The sequence below is a fragment of the Hemiscyllium ocellatum genome, chromosome 7, assembly GCF_020745735.1.
Source record: "Hemiscyllium ocellatum isolate sHemOce1 chromosome 7, sHemOce1.pat.X.cur, whole genome shotgun sequence".
In the NCBI taxonomy this organism is placed as follows: Eukaryota; Metazoa; Chordata; class Chondrichthyes; order Orectolobiformes; family Hemiscylliidae; genus Hemiscyllium; species Hemiscyllium ocellatum.
In genome coordinates, this window is record NC_083407.1 from 3,113,321 (window position 1) to 3,137,500 (window position 24,180).

The following is a 24,180-nucleotide window of genomic DNA, read 5'->3' on the forward strand; positions in this document are numbered from 1 at the left end:
TGACTCTCACTGGGGTACAGTCTCACACACACTGACTCTCACTGGGGTACACACCCACACACACTGACTCTCACTGGGGTACACTCCCTCACACACCGACTCTCACTGGGGTACACTCCCACACACACTGACTCTCACTGGGGTACACTCCCATACACACTGACTCTCACTGGGGTACACTCCCACACACACTGACTCTCACTGGGATACACTCCCACACACACTGACTCTCACTGGGGTACAGTCCCACACACACCGACTCTCACTGGGATACACTCCCACACACACTGACTCTCACTGGGGTACAGCCCCACACACACCGACTCTCACTGGGGTACACTCCCATACACACCAACTCTCACTGGGGTACACTCCCATACACACCGACTCTCACTGGGGTACACTCCCACATACACATCGACTCTCACTGGGGTACACTCCCACACACACTGACCCTCACTGGGGTACACTCCCACACACACTGACTCTCACTGGGGTACACTCCCACACACATCGACTCTCACTGAGGTACACTCACACACACCGACTCTCACTGGGGTACAGTCCCTCACACACTGACCCTCACTGGGGTACAGCCCCACACACACTGACCCTCACTGGGGTACACTCCCACACACACCGACTCTCACTGGGGTACAGACCCTCACACACTGACCCTCACTGGGGTACACTCCCACACACACTGACTCTCACTGGGGTACACTCCCATACACACCGACTCTCACTGGGGTACACTCCCTCACACACTGACTCTCACTGGGGTACACTCCCACACACACTGACTCTCACTGGGGTACACTCCCTCACACACCGACTCTCACTGGGGTACACTCCCATACACACGGACTCTCACTGGGGTACACTCCCTCACACACTGACTCTCACTGGGGTACACTCCCACACACACCGACTCTCACTGGGATACACTCCCATACACACCGACTCTCACTGGGGTACACTCCCACACACACCGACCCTCACTGGGGTACACTCCCACACACACTGACTCTCACTGGGGTACATTCCCATACACACCGACTCTCACTGGGGTACACTCCCTCACACACTGACTCTCACTGGGTTACAGTCCCACACACACTGACCCTCACTGGGGTACACTCCCACACACACTGACTCTCACTGGGGTACACTCCCACACACACTGACCCTCACTGGGGTACACTCCCACACACACTGACCCTCACTGGGGTACAGTCCCTCACACACTGACCCTCACTGGGGTACAGACCCACACACACTGACTCTCACTGGGGCACACTCCCACACACACTGACTCTCACTGCGATACACTCCCTCACACACTGACTCTCACTGGGGTACAGTCTCACACACACTGACTCTCACTGGGGTACACACCCACACACACCGACTCTCACTGGGGTACAGTCTCACACACACTGACTCTCACTGGGGTACACTCCCTCACACACTGACTCTCACTGGGGTACAGTCTCACACACACTGACTCTCACTGGGATACACTCCCTCACACACTGACTCTCACTGGGGTACAGTCTCACACACACTGACTCTCACTGGGGTACACTCCCTCACACACCGACTCTCACTGGGGTACACTCCCACACACACTGACTCTCACTGGGGTACACTCCCTCACACGCCGACTCTCACTGGGGTACACTCCCACACACACTGACTCTCACTGGGGTACACTCCCACACACACTGACTCTCACTGGGGTACACTCCCTCACACTCCGACTCTCACTGGGGTACACTCCGACACACACTGACTCTCACTGGGGTACACTCCCACACACACTGACTCTCACTGGGATACACTCCCACACACACTGACTCTCACTGGGGTACAGTCCCACACACACTGACTCTCACTGGGATACACTCCCACACACACTGACTCTCACTGGGATACACTCCCACACACACCGACTCTCACTGGGGTACACTCCCACACACACCGACTCTCACTGGGGTACACTCCCATACACACCGACTCTCACTGGGGTACACTCCCACATACACACCGACTCTCACTGGGGTACACTCCCATACACACCGACTCTCACTGGGGTACACTCCCACACACACTGACCCTCACTGGGGTACACTCCCACACACACTGACTCTCACTGGGGTACACTCCCACACACATCGACTCTCACTGGGGTACACTCACACACACCGACTCTCACTGGGGTACAGACCCTCACACACTGACCCTCACTGGGGTACACTCCCACACACACTGACCCTCACTGGGGTACACTCCCACACACACCGACTCTCACTGGGGTACAGACCCTCACACACTGACCCTCACTGGGGTACACTCCCACACACACTGACTCTCACTGGGGTACACTCCCATACACACCGACTCTCACTGGGGTACACTCCCTCACACACTGACTCTCACTGGGGTACACTCCCACACACACCGACTCTCACTGGGGTACACTCCCATACACACCGACTCTCACTGGGGTACACTCCCTCACACAATGACTCTCACTGGGGTACACTCCCACACACACCGACTCTCACTGGGGTACACTCCCATACACACCGACTCTCACTGGGGTACACTCCCACACACACCGACTCTCACTGGGGTACACTCCCACACACACCGACCCTCACTGGGGTACACTCCCACACACACTGACTCTCACTGGGGTACACTCCCACACACACCGACTCTCACTGGGGTACACTCCCATACACATCGACTCTCACTGGGGTACACTCCCTCACACACCGACTCTCACTGGGGTACACTCCCTCACACACTGGCTCTCACTGGGGTACACTCCCTCACACACCGACTCTCACTGGGGTACACTCCCTCACACACTGACTCTCACTGGGGTACACTCCCACACACACCGACTCTCACTGGGGTACACTCCCACACACACCGACTCTCACTGGGGTACACTCCCATACACACCGACTCTCACTGGGGTACACTCCCTCACACACCGACTCTCACTGGGGTACACTCCCTCACACACCGGCTCTCACTGGGGTACACTCCCTCACACACCGACTCTCACTGGGGTACACTCCCTCACACACTGACTCTCACTGGGGTACACTCCCACACACACCGACTCTCACTGGGGTACACTCCCATACACACCGACTCTCACTGGGGTACACTCCCTCACACACCGACTCTCACTGGGGTACACTCCCTCACACACCGGCTCTCACTGGGGTACACTCCCTCACACACTGACTCTCACTGGGGTACACTCCCTCACACACCGACTCTCACTGGGGTACACTCCCTCACACACTGACTCTCACTGGGGTACAGTCCCTCACACACCGACTCTCACTGGGGTACACTCCCATGCACACTGACTCTCACTGGGGTACACTCCCACATGCGGTGACTCCCACTGGGGTCGGGATATAGTCTGTGTTGTGGGTGCTGATCGCGATGAGGTTATGACGGATATTGAGCAGGATAATAATTCCCAATGAGCCATGCCATGAACCATGCTCTGAAACATGAGCCAGTGGAGTGACCATAATTAAATGAGATGACCTTGTGACCTGACGTGGAGGCTGGGTTGTTTTTGGGGTCCCTGCTGTCTGAAAGCCCTTTCACCTCCTCACCCAAACACAATGTTATCAATTTCCCAGGTCCCTCAGGAATGATGAAGCAAACAGTCTTTCTCCATCCCAGCTTGGACACTGCCTTTCCACTGGAGTTCTTACACAGTGCAACCTACACCACTGTCCAATCACATCGCCCCAACTCATACTCCCTCACCTTCTCACTATCCTCAATCATCCTAGTGACCTTTACAGAAACACCTCAGTACAGCACAGGGTGGGTGAGAGTGTAAGACTCCCTCTACACCGTCCACATCAAATCTCCCCAGTGACAGGGACAGCACAGGGTTGGTGAGAGAGTAAGGCTCCCTCTACACTGTCCCCATCAAATCTTCCCAGGGACAGGGACAGCACAGGGTGGGTGAGAGAGTAAGGCTCCCTCTACACCGTCCCCATCAAATCTCCCCAGGGACAGGGACAGCACAGGGTGAGAGACAGAGTAAAGCTCCACCTACACAATTTGTACAATGAGCAAAGTGAGGTCGTACCAATCTGAGCGCAGGATCACCGGCTCAGGGCCAGGGACATCCTGGCAAGGCTGAGATACAGTCAGCTTAGGGTAAGGGATGGAGTGAGTGAGGGAGTGAGGGAGTGAGGTTTCTGGAGGTCCAGCCTGGTGCTGTTCCTGAGCTGGGGGCATGTCCCTGAGCCCACTGAGAGCTTGCTATAGGGGAGTTCCTGGGAAAGACCGAGGGTCAGCATTGAGGGGTAGAGTGTCCTGTCAGTGGATCGGAGATGGACCAGGAGGATTCCCAGAGGCTAATCCATGTTGGATCCCAATATCCAATCTGCAGCTGTAACATATCTTTGCAGCATCCTTGAATATGGGGGAGGTCCCAGAGAACTGGAGAATTACTAATGTACCTTTGTCTAAGGGAGATAACAGGGATATTCCAGGTAATTACAGACCAGTGAGCCAGACGTCAGAGGTAGGGAAGCTACTGGAGAAGATATTGAGGGAGAGGATATATTCCCATTTGGAAGAAAATTGACAGCAAGGTTTGGTGCAGGGAAGGTCATGTTTTACACGACATGAAGATTATAGAATCCCTACAGTGTGGAAACAGGCACTTCAGGCCAACAAATCCATATCAGCCTTCCGCAGAATAAACCCCTCCCCCGACCCATTCCCCCTCCCTTATATTTACCCTTGACTATTGCACCTAACCTTCACATCCCTAAACACTACAGGCAATTTAGCCCAACTGATTCACCTAACCTGCACATCTTTGTGACTGTGGGAGGAAACCAGAGCACCCAGAGGAAACCCACACAGACACGGGGAGAATATGCAAACTCCACACAGTCACCCGAGGTGGGAATCGAACCTGGGTCCCTGGCGCTGTGAGGCTGTAGTGCTAACCACTGAGCCACCGTACCACTCCTTACAAACCTAGTAGAATTGTTTGAAAAGGTGACAAAGTTAATTGATGAGGGAAGGGATGTAGATGTCATAAACATGGACTTCAATAAGACGTTTGATAAGGTTCCCCATGGTAGACTGATGGAGAAAGTGAAATTGCTGGGGTCCAGGGTGTACCAGCGAGATGGATAGAGAACGGGCTGGGCAGCAGGAGACAGGAGAGTAGTAGTGGAAGGGAGTTTCTCAAAATGGAGAGCTCTGAGCAGTGGTGTCCCACAGGGACCCGTGCTGGGACCACTGTTGTTTATGTTATACAGAACTGATTTGGAGGAAGGTGTAGATTGCCTCATTCGCCTGTTTGTAGATGACACTAAGATTGGAGGAGTAACAGATAGTGATGGGGATTGGCAGAACACAGCAGAATATAGATAGATTGGAGACATGGTCAGAGAAATGGCAGATGAAGTTCAATCCAGGCAAATGTGAGGTGATGCATTTTGGAAGATCCAATTCCAGAGCAAATTATACAATAAATGGAAAAGTCCTGGGGAAAATTGATGAACAGAGAGATCTGGGCGCTCAGGTCCATTGTTCCCTGAAGGTGGCAACACAGGACAGTAGAGTGCGGTCAAGAAGGCATACCGCATTGCTTTCCTTCATCGGACGGGGGATTGAGTACAAGAGTGGGCAGGTCATGTTACAGTTATATAGGATTTTGGTTCGGCCACATTTAGAATACTGTATACAGTTCTGGTCACCACATTACCAAAAGGATGTGGATGCTTGGAGAGGGTGCAGAGGAGGTTCACCAGGATACTGCCTGGTATGGAGGGTGCTGGCTATGAGGAGAGGTTGAGTAGATCAGGATTATTTTCATTAGAAAGGTGGAGGTTGAAGGGGGGACCTGATTGAAGCCTACAAAACCATAAGGGGTATAGACAGGGTGGATAACAAGAAGCTTTATCCCCCAGAGTGGGGGACTCAATTACTAGGGGTCACGAGTTCAAAGTGAGAGGGGAAAGTTTAAGGGAGATAGAACAAAGAACAAAGAACAAAGAAAATTTACATCCCAGAAACAGGCCCTTTGGTCCTCCAAGCCTGAACTATACGGGGAAAGTTCTCACACAGAGGGTGGTGGGTGTCTGGAATGCATTGCCGGGGGGACAATAATGTGATTTAAGATGTATCTAGACAGATACCTGAATGGGCAGGGAGCAGAGGGATACAGGTCCTTAGAGAATGGGCGACAGGTTTAGATCGAGGATCTGGATCAGTACCGGTTTGGAGGGCCGAAGGGCCTGTTCCTGTGCTGTAATGTGCTTTGTTCTTTGTTCCTGGCTGTGGGAGCTGTGGTGGTGCCCATTGTGTTTCCCCGATATGTTGCTGTCCCACATGGACATCCTTTGGAGCAACTGGCTGGACCCAGCAGTGAGCTGCTGGGATTCCCATGTCCTTGGGCAGTGTGATTGGAAGCTGCTTATTAAAGAGATGGGGTGTAGAGATCATTTATTAATTCGAACTCCCCATTCATCAGGAACTCACCGTTGGCCAGTCCGAATCTCACCTCCACACCCTGACCATAGGGAAACGATGCAGCGAGTTCCTCCTCCTATCGTCAGGATAGGTCTCACCACAGTCACCCCATTCTGTCACATCGTTCAGGCCCCAGTGTGTTGTATCTTCTACAAAGATGATGTTCACCACAAGAATGAGATAAAGGAAGGAAACTGAGATGGCACTCTGACAGTGTGGACAATATATTGGCAAGGAAATTCAAGGAAATCTCAGAAGTTATTTCCAAAAACCCCAAGTGGAAATGGGCAGTGAAGACCATGAGATGTAGGAGCAGGATGAGGCCATTCAGCCCATCAAGCCTGCTCTGCCATTCACTGAGGTCAGGCTGATCTGATTATCCTCAACCCCACTCTCCTGCCTTTCCCCCCAACCCGCCATTCCCTTCCTGATTAAACATCCGTCTCTCTCAGCCTTGAATATCCTGAATGACCCAGCCTCGACAGCCCTCTGTGGGAAAGAGTTCCACAGATTCACTCCCCTCCGAGAGAGGAAATCCCTCCCCATCTCTGTCTTCAATGGGGTGCCCCCTTACTCTGAGATGATGCCCCTCTGGCCCTACGGAGAATCAGCCTCTCCACATCTCCCATCTCAAAGTCCCTCAGAATCTTGTATGTTTCAATAAGGTCGTCTCTTTTTCTGCTAACCTCCATTGAGTCGAGGCCCAACCTACTCCCCCTCTCCTCATGAGACAGTCCCTCCATCCCCGGGATCAGCCGAGTGAACCTTCTCTGGACTGCCCCCAGTGGCAGCCTGTCTTTCCTCAGATAAGGGAGCCCCAAAACTCTTCACAGTATTCCAGCTGGGGTCTGACCAGGACAGTCAATATTTTAAAAACCTCCTTACCTTTACCCTCCATTCCATTCGGAATAAGGCCCAGTATTCCTTATTACTCACTGAACATGGATATGAGACTTTTGTGATTCGTGGACTGGATCTCCCAAACCCCTCAGTGCCCTGCGATCTTGCTCGACTTTGGAATCTGGCTGACGGGGGACCAGGGGGTAAGGGGGAAGGTGTGGTCAACCTTCTGGATGAAGGGAGGATGGTGTTGGTGTTGATGTTCAGGAAGGAGACCGTGGCTGATTGGGTTGGACATCGACTGTGACAGGAAAAACATTGGAGAGTGTTCAGCAGCCCTGCTCACACATCCACCGCGCCCCCCCCCCCAACCACACTCCCCCCCAGCCCTCACCCCCTGCCCCCCCCACACACCCTCACACTCCCCAACCCCTCCCCCCCACACACCCCCACACCCTCCACCACCTCACCCCGCACACAACACCCCCTCCCCCCCCCACACAACACCCCCACACACCCCCACAACCCCCCCACACCCCCACCACCTCCCGCCCCCCCATGGCCACCCACCCCACACTCCCCCACACACCCCAACCCCTCCCCCCCACACACCCCCACACCCTCCACCCCCTCCCCCACAACCCCCCCACACCCACCCACAAGCCCCCACCCACTCCCCCGCCACACTACCGCCACCTCCCGCCCCCCATGCCCGCCGCCCCACAAACCCCCACACCCTTCACCCCCAGATCTTGGGAAAATGGATCTCAGGCTGCTGGCGAAACCATGAAGCCAAGGCCCTGACCATCGTTTTCCAGTCTACACTGGGCTGAAGGGCCTCCTGGTCAATGTGCTGCTTGAATCATTGAACAGAACTGTTTAAAAAAAGTGTGAAAACTTTGGACTAATTACTTTGAATTACATTCTGGTCAATTTTTGGGATCTTTTATCTTCCAGGATTATCCCAAACAGCGACATCCAGGATGGAGCATGGGTTCGGTAGCATACCATGCAGGTCAGGATCAGGTATACTGAGTGGGTGTGGGCACACAGGGCGATGTGCACCATGTTGGCACACACTCGGGCAGCCCGGCCTCTGTGTGTGTTCTTGCTGGGACAACTGGGTGATGTGACCCAATCAAGTGCAGCTCCAACCACACCCAACAATCTCAACACCATCCAGGACAAAGCAGCCGTATGATTAGCACCACACCCACAAACACCCCCTCCCTCCCCCACCCACACTCAGTAACAGCGGTGTGTACCGTCCCCTCCCTCCCCCACCCACACCCAGTAACAGCGGTGTGTACCATCCCCTCCCTCCCCCACCCACACTCAGTAACAGCGGTGTGTACCGTCCCCTCCCTCCCCCACCCACACTCAGTAACAGCGGTGTGTACCGTCCCCTCCCTCCCCCCACCCACACTCAGTAACAGCGGTGTGTACCGTCCCCTCCCTCCCCACACCCACACTCAGTAACAGCGGTGTGTACCGTCCCCTCCCTCCCCCCACCCACACTCAGTAACAGCGGTGTGTACCGTCCCCTCCCTCCCCCCCACCCACACTCAGTAACAGCGGTGTGTACCGTCCCCTCCCTCCCCCCACCCACACTCAGTAACAGCGGTGTGTACCGTCCCCTCCCTCCCCCGACCCACACTCAGTAACAGCAGTGTGTACCGTCCCCTCCCTCCCCCACCCACACTCAGTAACAGCGGTGTGTACCGTCCCCTCCCTCCCCCACCCACACTCAGTAACAGCAGTGTGTACCGTCCCCTCCCTCCCCCACCCACACTCAGTAACAGCAGTGTGTACCGTCCCCTCCCTCCCCCACCCACACTCAGTAGCAGCAGTGTATACCATCCCCTCCCTCCCCCACCCACACTCAGTAACAGCAGTGTGTACCATCCCCTCCCTCCCCCCACCCACACTCAGTAACAGCAGTGTGTACCATCCCCTCCCTCCCCCACCCACACTCAGTAACAGCAGTGTGTACCATCCCCTCCCTCCCACACCCACACTCAGTAACAGCAGTGTGTACCATCTACAAGATGCCCTGCAGAAACTCACCAAAGACCCTCAGGCAGCACCTTCCAAACCCACACCCACTTCCATCTCGAAGGACAAGGGCAGCAGGTCCATGGGAACACCACCCCTTGCAAGTTCCCCTCTGAGCCCCTCGCCATCCTGACTTGGAAATATATCACCGTTCCTTCAGTGTCTCTGGGTCAGAATCCTGGAATTCCCTCCCTAAGGGCATTGTGGGTCTACCCACAGCACATGGACTGCAGCGGGTCAAGAAGTCAGCTCACCCCCACCTTCTCAAGGGGCAGTTAGGGACGGGGAATAAAGGCTGGCACTGGCCTGATATTGTTTTTATAAATTGGGGTTGATTTGGAGCAGTGGCGTGAGATTGTATACACACTTGTACTCACTGTGACCCGTCCTCCCTCCTCCACGTGGTATTTGCCAGGTACACGAGTCCACCTGTTACATTCCCTGCCCTGACCCATGCCCTGTAATGGGGTGCTGTGGGACATGTCCTCACTGATCCATGCCCTGTAATGGGGTGCTGTGGGACAGGTGCTCACTGACCCATGTCCTGTAATGGGGTGCTGTGGGAAAGGGGATCATTGACCCATGTCCTGTAATGGGGTGCTGTGGGACATGTCCTCACTGACCCATGCCCTGTAATGGGGTGCTGTGGGACATGTCCTCACTGACCCATGTCCTGTAATGGGGTGCTGTGGGAAAGGGGATCACTGACCCATGTCCTGTAATGGGGTGCTGTGGGACAGGTGCTCACTGACCCATGCCCTGTAATGGGGTGCTGTGGGAAAGGGGATCATTGACCCATGCCCTGTAATGGGGTGCTGTGGGACATGTCCTCACTGACCCATGTCCTGTAATGGGGTGCTGTGGGAAAGGGGATCACTGACCCATGTCCTGTAATGGGGTGCTGTGGGACAGGTGCTCACTGACCCATGCCCTGTAATGGGGTGCTGTGGGAAAGGGGATCATTGACCCATGCCTTGTAATGGGGTGCTGTGGGACAGGTGTGCACTGACCCATGCCCTGTAATGGGGTGCTGTGGGACATGTCCTTACTGACCCATGTCCTGTAATGGGGTGCTGTGGGAAAGGGGATCACTGACCCATGTCCTGTAATGGGGTGCTGTGGGACAGGTGCGCACTGACCCATGCCCTGTAATGGGGTGCTGTGGGACATGTCCTTACTGACCCATGTCCTGTAATGGGGTGCTGTGGGAAAGGGGATCACTGACCCATGTCCTGTAATGGGGTGCTGTGGGACAGGTGCGCACTGACCCATGCCCTGTAATGGGGTGCTGTGGGACATGTCCTCACTGACCCATGTCCTGTAATGGGGTGCTGTGGGAAAGGGGATCACTGACCCATGTCCTGTAATGGGGTGCTGTGGGACAGGTGCGCACTGACCCATGTCCTGTAATGGGGTGCTGTGGGACAGGTGCTCACTGACCCATGTCCTGTAATGGGGTGCTGTGGGAAAGGGGATCACTGACCCATGTCCTGTAATGGGGTGCTGTGGGACAGGTGCTCACTGACCCATGTCCTGTAATGGGGTGCTGTGGGACAGGTGCTCACTGACCCATGTCCTGTAATGGGGTGCTGTGGGACAGGTGCTCACTGACCCATGTCCTGTAATGGGGTGCTGTGGGAAAGGGGATCACTGACCCATGAGGTCTGTTGTGGACTTTCACTGCCCTATGATTGGCAGCTGTTTGTCCCCCAACAATCAACGATGGTTTCAGGGTCATCACTGATTTGTGAATTTCAGAGTCAAACTCCACCACCTTCCCTGGCCCGATTTGAAACCCCGTCCCCAGAACATTCCCTGGGGCTCGGGATTAGTAGTCTGGCAATAATGCCACAAAGCCATTGGCTCCCTCCCAAATGAAAATGCTGCCCTTGTCCTTCTCGATGGAAGTGGGTGTGGGTTTGGAAGGTGCTGCCTGAGGGTCTTTGGGGAGTTTCTGCAGAGCATCTTGTAGATGGTACACACTGCTGTTACTGAGTGTGGGTGGGGGAGGGAGGGGATGGTACACACTGCTGTTACTGAGTGTGGGTGGGGGGAGGGAGGGGATGGTACACACTGCTGTTACTGAGTGTGGGTGGGGGGAGGGAGGGGATGGTACACACTGCTGTTACTGAGTGTGGGTGGGGGGAGGGAGGGGATGGTACACACTGCTGTTACTGAGTGTGGGTGGGGGGAGGGAGGGGATGGTACACACTGCTGTTACTGAGTGTGGGTGGGGGGAGGGAGGGGATGGTACACACTGCTGTTACTGAGTGTGGGTGGGGGAGGGAGGGGATGGTACACACTGCTGTTACTGAGTGTGGGTGGGAGAGGGAGGGGACGGTATACACTGCTGCTACTGAGTGTGGGTGGGGGAGGGAGGGGATGGTACACACTGCTGTTACTGAGTGTGGGTGGGGGGAGGGAGGGGATGGTACACACTGCTGTTACTGAGTGTGGGTGGGGGAGGGAGGGGATGGTACACACTGCTGTTACTGAGTGTGGGTGGGGGAGGGAGGGGATGGTACACACTGCTGTTACTGAGTGTGGGTGGGGGGAGGGAAGGGATGGTACACACTGCTGTTACTGAGTGTGGGTGGGGGAGGGAGGGGATGGTACACACTGCTGTTACTGAGTGTGGGTGGGGGAGGGAGTGGATGGTACACACTGCTGTTACTGAGTGTGGGTGGGGGGAGGGAGGGGATGGTACACACTGCTGCTACTGAGTGTGGGTGGGGGGAGGGAGGGGATGGTACACACTGCTGTTACTGAGTGTGGGTGGGGGAGGGAGGGGATGGTACACACTGCTGTTACTGAGTGTGGGTGGGGGAGGGAGTGGATGGTACACACTGCTGTTACTGAGTGTGGGTGGGGGGAGGGAGGGGATGGTACACACTGCTGCTACTGAGTGTGGGTGGGGGGAGGGAGGGGATGGTACACACTGCTGTTACTGAGTGTGGGTGGGGGAGGGAGGGGATGGTACACACTGCTGCTACTGAGTGTGGGTGGGGGGAGGGAGGGGATGGTACACACTGCTGTTACTGAGTGTGGGTGGGGGAGGGAGGGGATGGTACACACTGCTGTTACTGAGTGTGGGTGGGGGAGGGAGGGGATGGTACACACTGCTGCTACTGAGTGTGGGTGGGGGAGGGAGGGGATGGTACACACTGCTGTTACTGAGTGTGGGTGGGAGAGGGAGGGGATGGTACACACTGCTGCTACTGAGTGTGGGTGGGGGGAGGGAGGGGATGGTACACACTGCTGTTACTGAGTGTGGGTGGGGGAGGGAGGGGATGGTACACACTGCTGTTACTGAGTGTGGGTGGGGGAGGGAGGGGATGGTACACACTGCTGCTACTGAGTGTGGGTGGGGGGAGGGAGGGGATGGTACACACTGCTGTTACTGAGTGTGGGTGGGAGAGGGAGGGGATGGTACACACTGCTGTTACTGAGTGTGGGTGGGAGAGGGAGGGGACGGTATACACTGCTGCTACTGAGTGTGGGTGGGGGAGGGAGGGGATGGTACACACTGCTGTTACTGAGTGTGGGTGGGGGAGGGAGGGGATGGTACACACTGCTGCTACTGAGTGTGGGTGGGGGAGGGAGGGGATGGTACACACTGCTGTTACTGAGTGTGGGTGGGAGAGGGAGGGGATGGTACACACTGCTGTTACTGAGTGTGGGTGGGAGAGGGAGGGGACGGTATACACTGCTGCTACTGAGTGTGGGTGGGGGAGGGAGGGGATGGTACACACTGCTGTTACTGAGTGTGGGTGGGGGAGGGAGGGGATGGTACACACTGCTGCTACTGAGTGTGGGTGGGGGAGGGAGGGGATGGTACACACTGCTGTTACTGAGTGTGGGTGGGAGAGGGAGGGGATGGTACACACTGCTGTTACTGAGTGTGGGTGGGAGAGGGAGGGGACGGTATACACTGCTGCTACTGAGTGTGGGTGGGGGAGGGAGGGGATGGTACACACTGCTGTTACTGAGTGTGGGTGGGAGAGGGAGGGGATGGTACACACTGCTGTTACTGAGTGTGGGTGGGAGAGGGAGGGGACGGTACACACTGCTGTTACTGAGTGTGGGTGGGGGAGGGAGGGGACGGTACACACTGCTGTTACTGAGTGTGGGTGGGGGAGGGAGGGGACGGTACACACTGCTGTTACTGAGTGTGGGTGGGGGAGGGAGGGGACGGTACACACTGCTGCTACTGAGTGTGGGTGGGGGAGGGAGGGGACGGTACACACTGCTGTTACTGAGTGTGGGTGGGGGAGGGAGGGGATGGTACACACTGCTGCTACTGAGTGTGGGTGGGGGAGGGAGGGGATGGTACACACTGCTGCTACTGAGTGTGGGTGGGGGAGGGAGTGGGTGTGTGTTAGAGTCTGTGAAGGTTCAGTCATTGACACTTTGGGATGTACAGGCTCTTACCATCTTCCATTTGGCTACATTTCCACACCCGAACCCTCACTGGCTGATACCATAACCATGATGTGGAGTTGCTGGTGTTGGACTGGGATGGACCAGGTCAGACATCACATGACACCAGGTTATAGTCCAACAGGTTTTTTTGAAATCACAAGCTTTCGGAGCGCTGCCCCTTCACGCAGCTGCCTGCTTCGTCACCTGACGAAGGGACAGAGTTCCAAAAGCTTGCGATTTCAAACAAACCGATCAGACTATAGCCTGGTGTTGTGTGACTTCTGGCTACAGCATAACCTGGGACAAAGATTGATACCAACAGTGAATGGGAATTTCCAACGTCATTGATGACTTTTCGAACAGATCCAGTCACAATTCCGATCTCAGAAAGGGAAATTTCAATTCTGTAAAATATAACCACAAACTTTCAGAGAAAGATATCATTCACAATCACTGACAAAACCCACATTCAAAATACCCCAAAACTAAACCTTCATCACGGTGACTGCCCCTATCTGAGGGGCTCATTCGATGTCTCATGTTAATAGGAGCTTCCCATCAATGGGTAACTTCCCCCTACACTGTCCCCATCAAACACTCCCAGGACAGGGACAGCACAGGGTTAGATACAGAGTAAAGCTCCCTCTACACTCTCCCCCATCAAACACTCCCAGGACAGGGACAGCACAGGGTTAGATACAGATTAAAGCTCCCTCTACACTGTCCCCATCAAACACTCCCAGGACAGGGAGAGCACGGGGTTAGATACAGAGTAAAGTTCCCTCTACACTGTCCCCATTAAACACTCCCAGGACAGGGACAGCACGGGGTTAGATACAGAGTAAAGCTCCCTCTACCCTGTCCCCCATCAAACACTCCCAGGACAGGGACAGCACGGGGTTAGATACAGAGTAAAGCTCTCTCTACACTGTCCCTATCAAACCCTCCCAGGACAGGGACAGCACGGGGTTAGATACAGAGTAAAGCTCCCTCTACACTGTCCCCACACCAACCCTCCCAGGACAGGGACAGCACGGGGTTAGATACAGAGTAAAGCTCCCTCTACACTGTCCCCATCAAACACTCCCAGGACAGGGGCAGCACAGGGTTAGATACAAAGCTCCCTCTACACGTGTTGCAGCTTGTAGCTGAGTGGACATGGAAGGAGAGTCAGTGTTTGTGGGATTTGGGACGGTTGAGGGTTGAGTTGGACGCACGGTGAAATATAAATTGATTTCCAGCATTGCACTGAGCAGTCCTGGGCCAAGCCTGGGCTGCTGGAGACAGAATGGAAAGAGGCTGCAGTCCCTCTGGGTTTCTTGTTGGGATCCTTACCGTGTCTGCTGGTGTGTCTGAGACCGTGACCACAGTGAGTGTGATAAATCCCCATCTGATAATCCACCAGGCCCAGCAGAACCAGCTGGTGGGGGTACACATGGGGCAGCTTGTGGGACTCTGTGATTAGGGAGGGGGGATTAGGATTCCAGCCTGGAGCCGAAATGTGGGCCGTGCTGTCCATTGGAGGGGGCTGGGTGGGGGAGCCCGGGGTGGGGGTGTGCATAATGGCAGGGACAGTGCTGGGCGCTGGGTATAATCCCTCCATCTGCTGTGGCTGCACTGTGTAAGCTCAGGCTGTGCAAAGGAATATTATGTTTCTGTTGACCAACTACATCCATTCCCCATGGTAACAGGTCTTCATCCGAAGCCAAAATAAATAGGCAGCGAGTGTGGCCAAAAGGCTGTTTCTGTAAATCATGTCGATGAGCTGGAGTGACCATTTGATCTGAGTGCTGGGGTGCAGTGTGGAAACACAGCATTCAGGGAGACCCCTGGGCAATGTTCACTTTGCCCCCTGGTCGCCCGATTACTGACAGCTGGATTGGGGAAGGGGAGGGGGAGGCTGCCAGGGAAGGGAAGGAGGAAGGGCCTCAATTCTGCCCGCCCCCTCAGCTTCACTCCCCCCTCCTCCCCCTGCCCTGGGCCACAGCTGTCTCAACCATCTCACTCCAGGAGAGGAAATCTCCTTTAATCTCAGACCCCATGACGCACTGCCCAGAGTCAAATTAAACCAAAGGCAATCCCAGGAGGGAGTTTATGTCACAGTGAATCGAGATCAGCAAGTAGAGAGCGTCAGTGAAAGATCCTGTTCCTGCAGCAACAAGACAAGGCCATTCTGCTCATCGTTTCTCTGCTGGCTCTTTGAAAGAGGCATCGAGTCCCACACTGTCTGCCAATTCCCTTTGGAAAGTTCCTGAAATAACAGCAGAGAGACTAGTATCTCGTCACAAAGTCAGCCTCTTATTAAGATGTGAACTGTCTGTGGGCTCTGACCAGCCAGTCCCCAGAGCGAGGTGACTGTCTGAAACCTCTGGGAGAAAGGAAGGACTGCAGATGCTGGAGATCAGAGCTGAGAATGTGTGGCTGGAAAAGCGCAGCAGGTCAGGCAGCATCCAAGGAACAGGAGAATTGATTTTTCAGGCATGAGCCCTTCTTCAGGAATCATGACTGAAACGTCGAATCTCCTGTTCCTTGGATGCTGCCTGACCTGCTGCGCTTTTCCAGCAACACATTCTCAGCGACTGTCTGAATCCCCCTGGTTCTATATGTCAGCCAGAGCTCCCTGATTGGCCCGGGTTAACAAACCCCAATCAGGGAACTCATATTCAATAAGGTCCACTTGGTTCCATCTACTGTGGTATCAGTTTCCACTGCTCTATCAGGCCTTGCCTTCCTGATCAGAATGACCCACATGGGAAAACATTCTCCCTTCTTCACCACCATCACCGGGTCTTTGACCAGTCCTGTCAGCTGTCACTCCAGTAAAATCCTGCTGGAATTGTGAACACCTCAATTAAATCTCCTCCTCATCTTCTCTGTTCCCAGTATCTCCAGTCTCTCCCTGTTCCCTGCTCCCATTCTGAGAACTCTCCTCTGTCCTATCTCCAAAGGGGTCACCTCCTTCCTGCAGGGCAGGGCCAGGAAGTGAACAAGCCCCTCGTTCTCCCAGGCTGGCTGTGACTCACCCCTTTTTCTGTCCAACTCTTGTTCCCCCTCAGTGGGCTCTATCCCCACCTATCGTTTACTCCTACTACCCCCTTCTACATAAATCATACACCAACAGCTTGTACCAGACCTGAAACATTAACTCTGTTTTCTCTCTCCTCAGGCACTGAGCTTTTCCAGCAATCTCTGTTCTTGTGTCAGTTTTTCCAGCATCCACAGTTCCTTCAGTTTGTTTAGCACAATTCCCAGCTGGAGCTAACCAATGATTTCTGGCAGTTTAGACGAGTATATCTCTACAGAACATAAAATGGGAAGAGCCATTTATCTGAACAATTCATTATCATTGATAACATCTGGTTGGCTCCTGTACAGTTACTGTAACTGACTCACAAACGTTGCTCATGAATTACTGACTGGGCTCAGGTTCAAACCCAGTCCCACTCAGTGGGAAGGGGGACTACCCACAAATACAGCTAACAGTCCGAGCGTCTGCACTCAGGGGGGTCAGACAACAGCTCGGGACACCTCACAATCAGCTCAAAGACCAGCATCGAAATTATGATCAGAATGGGGTAAACTCAGACCAATGGATTCCATCTTCCAATGCTCACAAGACAGGAATGAATTGTAACACACACACACAGAGTGCTGGAGAAACTCAGCAGGTCTGACAGTGTTCGTAGAGAGAGGGAGAAACAGCTAACATTTTGAGTCCGGCATCACGCTGAATTCTGAGCTAATTGATGCCTTTGAGCTGCAACTACTTTCCACATACAGACCTAACTGAGACACACTCCGCCAAACATACAAATTAGGAGCATACATTGACCCTGTCAGAACTGGTCTATCATTCCCACCATTCCTGAGAACACTCAACTCCCCGACTAAAATAATCTCAGCAGGCCCAGCTCCAAAACAGCCAATATCTCCAACTGACCCCTTTCTGAATCAGTCTCAAAATCTCACAATCCTCTTTGAGAAAAAAAACCTCCCTTCACCTTTGTCCTAAAGGTGTGATGCTTCATTTTAAAACACTGTCTCCACATTTTGGTGATGACCCTCAAGAGGAAACATCTTTTCCATGTTCCCATAGTGTGGACCATCCAGGATTTTAGACACGACAATCCAGTTACTCCTCACTCTCCAAACATCAGGGGGATCAAGACCAGTCTGTCCAACCACCCCTCATAAAATAGACCACACACACACACACACACACACACACACATGCGCGCACACACACACTCACACACACACACACACACACACACACACTCACACACACACACGCGCACACACACACACGCACACGCACGCACGCACACACACACACATGCGCGCACACACACACACACACACACACACACACACACAGTCTTTCTCTCACACATATTCTCAAAGTGAAGGTTCTCAATGTGAAGGTGGGACTTTGTCTCCACAAGGACTGTGCGGTGGTCACTCTAACCAATACTGTCAGGGACAGATACATCTGCAGCTGGCAGCTTGGTAAGGATGGGGTCAAGTCTGTTTCTCCCCCTTGTTGGTTCCCTCACCACCTGTCCCAGGCCCAGTCCAGCAGCTGTGGCCTCTAAGGACCTGACCAGCTCGATCAGTAATGCTGCTGCCGAGCCACTCTTGGTGGTGGGACAGTGAAATCCCCCCCACCCAGAGTACTCTCTGTGCCCTTGTCCCCCTCAGTGCTTCCTCGAAGTGTTGTTCAATATGAAGGAGTACCAACTCATCAGCCAAGGAAGGATGGTATGTGATTATGAGCAGGAGGTTTCCTTACCCATGTTTAACCTGAGGCCATGAGACCCCATGGGGTCCGGAGTCAATGCTGAGGCAACTCCCTCGCGACTGTATCCCATTGTGCCGACCCTCTGCTGGGTCAGTCCTGCGGGTGGGAGAGGCCATACCCTGGGATGGTGATGGTGGGGTCTGGAACATTGTCTGTAAGGGATGATCCTGTCGCTATGGCTATACCAGGCTGTTGCTGGATGAGTCTGTGAGACAGCTCTCCCAATGTTGGCACTAGCCCCAGATGGCAGTGAGGAGGGCACTGCAGGGTCAGACAGGGCTGTTTCTGCCGCTGTCTTTTCCCATGCCTGGGTCGATGCCAGGTGACCCGTCCAGTTTCATTTCTTTGAGACTTGTAGCGATTGGTATAACTGAGTGACTTACTGCCCCTTTTCAGAAGGTGACTGAGAGTCAACCACATCACTGTGGGTCTGGAGTCACGTGTAGGCCAGACTGGGTAAGGAGGGCAGATTTCCTTCCCTGAAGGAGATTAATGAACCAGGCGAGGTTTTTCTGACAATTCACAATCAATAATAGTTTCATAATCTTTGGTAGGTTCTTAATTCCAGATATTTCTAATTGAGTTGTGGTGTGCTGAGATTTGAACCTGGGTTCCCCGAATATGAGGTGGGCTTCTGGGTTAATGATCTCTGAGCAATGCCACTGGGTTATCCCCAGCGCCTGCTTCCAAAGTTGATCACCATGGTCACATCTTTGTGTAATTAACACGTGGATTAAAGTGTGAAATGTCACTTTTCAGTTGCCAGAGAAAAACCATCATATTTTCAACCTGGGAACTGGAGCTGAACATTTCCTGTATCCAGGAAGAAAACTCACCCTCATGGAGTCTCTCTCTGTCAGTAATCAGCAGATCCAAGTCACCCACCAATATATCGCCATTCCAGGGTGGAAATCCTGGAATTTCTCCTTCCCAAGGGAGTCATTCCTGATGAAGGGCTCTGGCCCGAAACGTTGAATTCCCTGTTCCTTGGATGCTGTGCTTTAACCAGCAACACATTTTCAGCTCTGATCTCCAGCATCTGCAGACCTCATTTTTTATCCTTCCCAAGGGAGTCTATCTAAAGCACATAGAATCCCTACAGTGTAGATAGAGGCCATTCAGCCCATTGAGTCTACACTGACCCTCTGAAGAGCAACCCCCTCCTCCCCATACCCATAATCCCACATTTCCCACAGCTAAACCACTATCTTTGTGACTGTGGGAGGAAACCGGAGCACCCGGAGGAAACCCACGCAGACACGGGGAGAACGTGCAAACTCCGCACAGTCGCCCGAGGTTGGAATTGAACCCGGGTCCCTGGTGCTGTGAGACAGCAGTGCTAACCACTGAGCCAGCCTGGACTGTAGCAGCTCAAGAAGGCAGCTCACCCCTACCTTCTCAAGGGGCATCTAGGGATGGGTAATAAATCCTGGGCCCAGCCAGCGACACAGTGCCTCAGGAGTGAATATCATCAGTGATGGGGTCTATTGTTGCTCCAGTCGGGAGAGAGTGTGGTAATGAGAAAGAGACAGATCAAAGATAACTGAGAGAAGAATTCGAGGTGAGTTGAGGCGAAAAACCCTTCAGCAGTGAGTCAGGGGGACAGCATTGAGCTGTCTGCTGGAGGAATGTTGAACTCCTATGAATTCCTGAAGGGGATTCAGTTAGATTAGATTACTTACAGTGTGGAAACAGGCCCTTCGGCCCAACAAGTCCACACCGACCCGCCGAAGCACAACCCACCCATACCCCTACATTTACCCCTTACCTAACACTACGGGCAATTTAGCATGGCCAATTCACCTGACCCGCACATCTTTGGACTGTGGGAGGAAACCGGAGCACCCAGAGGAAACCCACGCAGACACGGGGAGAACATGCAAACTCCACACAGTCAGTCGCCTGAGTCGGGAATTGAACCCGGGTCTCAGGCGCTGTGAGGCAGCAGTGCTAATCACCGTGCCACCGTGCCGCCCACCGTGCAGCCCAGTTTAGCCGTTCCTGGGCTAAACTGGGTTGGATCAATCAGTGAGCTAGTACAAAGTAGATGGGCTGAACAGTCTCCTGTGCTGTTGTGTTCTAAAGCACATTTTCAACAGTGAGTCCCTTTGAGAAACCGAATCTCTCTCTCTCTCCTGTTCATTGATTGAATGACCCAGTCAGACTGCAGCTGAGTGAACTCAGGAAGGATTCACCTTCTCAAGTGCGACCCTCCCGTACATCTTCACCTCCTCACCCCACAGCCCACCCTCCTCCAGCCTACCCTCCTCCAGCCTACCCTCCCAGCCCACCCTCCTCCAGCCCACCCCCCAGCCCACCCTCCTCCCGCAGTAAACCAATCATAGTCCTCACAGCCCCACATGAGCTCCCGCAGTGTAAGTTAATCTGGCCGTTGGCAGGGAAACCTGTTTCCCAATTTGTCTGAGGGGGTTTGCTGTCTCACGTCCGATCTCACTTTGTTACTGGAGACACCCAGCCCTGGCTTGTATTCCTGACTCCCAGCGAATCCCCTTCCTCGCCTCCTCCAGCCTCCCCTCCAGCCCTGAGTGTGAGGATTCCTGGGAGCAGCTGTCTCTGCCATGACCCTGCTTTCCCCAGCACATCCTGGTTTTAGCCTCCCGTCCCCCCAGACGCTCTCTCTGATTCGGCCCCCCTCCCTCCCCTCCATCTCTGAGCCCACCTTCCTCACAGCACCCACCTCTTGTAGCCTCAATCAGATTCCCACTTCCTCCCCACCCCTCCCCATTCCTGGACAGGGGGCTGACCATGTCAGTGTCCAAATACTATCGCCGCTGCCCATTCTTCTCCAACAGGAAGCAAGCTTTTCCCTGCAATACTCCAAATTGGAAACTAAAATTCCACTGGTTCCTTGTCCTAATCCTTGAGTGGGTTTTTATTTCCTCAATCCTTACAAACCTTTCCACTGATCCACGTTTGAAACCTTCCAATCAGCTTTCAGATCCTGTCAATCTGGAATTGGCGAATTGTTCTGGTGTAGCAGGATGCCATTCGGTCCATCCTACCTGCCCTAGCTCTTCAAATGAGTGTCATTACCTGGTTGTCAATCCCCTCGTTTCTCCCAACACCCTTGCACGATATTTTTGTCTAAATAATTATCCACTTCCAATCAATAAAACGCTCCTTTCTAACTCACCGTCTCCCTCCCTGGGGCTGTCCCATTCCCTCCTCATTATTCCCACCCTGGCTACAGGCTTTACCATGGTGACCCCTGCACCCTCCTCCAGCCCCTCACCACCATCACCCAGCCGCTGCGACTGCTCTCTCCTTCATGATAAGGCCGGGAGGGATAGGAGCAGAAGGCAGCCATTCGGCCCATCGAGTCTGCTCCACAGGCCACCCGCTGGCGTTCTCCTCGCGGTCAGAGATGGCGGGTTTGCCTCCTCTCACCAACCCGAGTGAATATTTTAACGAGGTGACCCGGTGCAGAGATGAGGACAATGCTTTTCTCCTTGTCCGCTCGGACTCCAGCAGTTGAGGGTCCGTATGGGAGACTGACCATGAAGGGATGAGCCCATGGGATCCAAGGAAATTTGACAATTTGGATCCAGAGTTGGGGGAGTGGCAGGAGCCAGAGGGTAATGGTTGAGGGGTGTGTTTGTGATTGGAAACCGGTGTCCATGAGGGTCCAACAGGGGTCCGTGATGGAGAGCTTGCAGTTTGTGGTTTTTGTAAATGAGTCAGACACATTTACAGCATTTAAACTTCATTTGGGGAAGTCCATGAATCCAAAAGGTTTGGAGGGATATGAGCTAAACGCAAGCTGGTGGGAATGGTTTAGTTTGGGACTCTGGTCAGCATGAGCGAGTGGGGCTGAAGGGTCTGTTTCTGGGCTGTACGATGCGATGACTCCATGACTCCAGGCGTGAATGTCAGAGGCTTCACCAGTACGTTTGGGGATGATACAATAATGGGTTGAGGGGTAAGTAGTGAGCACCATCGTGTTAGATTGCAGGGGGGTGTCGGTGGGCTGGGGGTGGCAGATGGAAATCAATCCGGATACCTGTGAGGTGATATCCCTGGGCAGGACAAGCAAGGAAAGGGAGTACAGGGTGGACAGTAGGACCCTGGGATACACCGAGGGTCAGAGGGAGGTGTTTGTGTGTGAGTGCGTGTGTGAGTGTCTGAGTGTGTGTTTGTGTGAGTGTGTGTGAGTGTGTGTGTGTGTGTGTGAGTGTGTGTGTGTGTGAGTGTGTGTGTGTGCGAGCATGTGCATGTCTGAGAGTGAGTGTGTGTGTGAGTGTTTGTGTATGAGTGTGTGTGTGTGTCTGTGTGAGTGCATGTGTCTGTGTGTCTGTGTGAGTGTGTGTCTGTGTGAGAGTGTGTGTGTGTATGGGTGTGGGTGTGTGTGAGTCTGTGTGTCTGTGTGAGTGTGTTTGTGAGTGTGTGTGTGTGTCTGTGTGTGTGTCTGTGGGAGTGTGCCTGTATGTCTGTGTGACTGTGTATCTGTGTGAGTGTGTCTGTGTGAGTGTGTCTGTGTGAGTGTGTGTCTGTGTGAGTGTGTGTCTGTGTGTGAGAGTGTGAGTATGTGCGTGTGTGTGAGTGTGTGTCTGTGTGAATGTGTGTGAGTGTGTCTGCCTGTGTGAGTGTGTGTCTGTGAGTGTGTCTGTGCGAGTGTGTGCGTGTGTGTGTGTCTGTGTGAGTGTGTGTGTGTGTGTCTGCCTGTGTGAGTGTGTGTCTGTGAGTGTGTCTGTGCGAGTGTGTGCGTGTGTGTGTGTCTGTGTGAGTGTGTGTGTGTGAGTGTGTCTGCCTGTGTGAGTGTGTGTCTGTGAGTGTGTCTGTGCGAGTGTGTGTGTGTCTGTGTGAGAGTGTGTGTCTGTGTGAGTTTGTGTGTGTGTGTCTGTGAGTGTGTGTGTGAGTGTATGTGTCTGTGTGAGTGTGTGTGTGTGAGTGTGTGTGTGTGTGTGTGTATCTGAGTGTGTGAGTGTGTGAGAGTGTGTGTCTGAGTGTGTGAGTGTGCGAGTGTGTGTGTTTCTGTGCGTGACTGTGAATGTGTGTGTGAGTGTGTGCGTGAGTGTGTGTGTGTGTGAGTGTGTGTGAATGTGTGCGTGTCTGAGTATGTGAGTGTGTGTGTGAGTGTCTGAGTGTGTGCGTGTCTGTGTGAGTGTGCGTGTGTCTGTGTGAGTGTGTGTGTGTGTCTGTGTGAATGTGAGTGTGTATCTGTGTGAGTGTGTGTCTGTGTGAGTGTGTCTGTGTGCGTGTGTGTGATTGTGTGTCTGTATGAGTGTGTGTCTGTGTGTGAGAGTGTGTGAGTGTGTATCTGTGTGAGTGTCTGTCTGTGTGAGTGTGTGCCTGTGTGAGTGTGTGTTTGTGTGAGTGTGTGTGAGTGTGAGTGTGTATGTGAGAGTGTGAGTATGTGCGTGTGTGTATGTGTCAGTGTGAGTGTGTGTGTCTGTGTCGGTGTGAGTGTGTGTCTGTGTGAATGTGAGTATGTGTGCGTGCGTATGTGTGTGTCTGTGTGACTGTGTGTCTGTGAGAGTGTGTGGGTCTGTGTG

General features: G+C 53.7%; 1 protein-coding gene across 1 annotated transcript in view; it reads left to right on the plus strand.

The window, feature by feature from the left end:
* LOC132817304 (SPRY domain-containing protein 3-like) overlaps window positions 1–24,180 on the plus strand; it is a 454,579-nt gene that overhangs the window by 313,974 nt on the left and 116,425 nt on the right. The window contains exon 6 of the mRNA XM_060827714.1: window positions 8,347–8,404. Coding sequence (XP_060683697.1) covers window positions 8,347–8,404 — 58 coding nt within the window. The remainder of the gene's footprint in view (window positions 1–8,346; window positions 8,405–24,180) is intronic.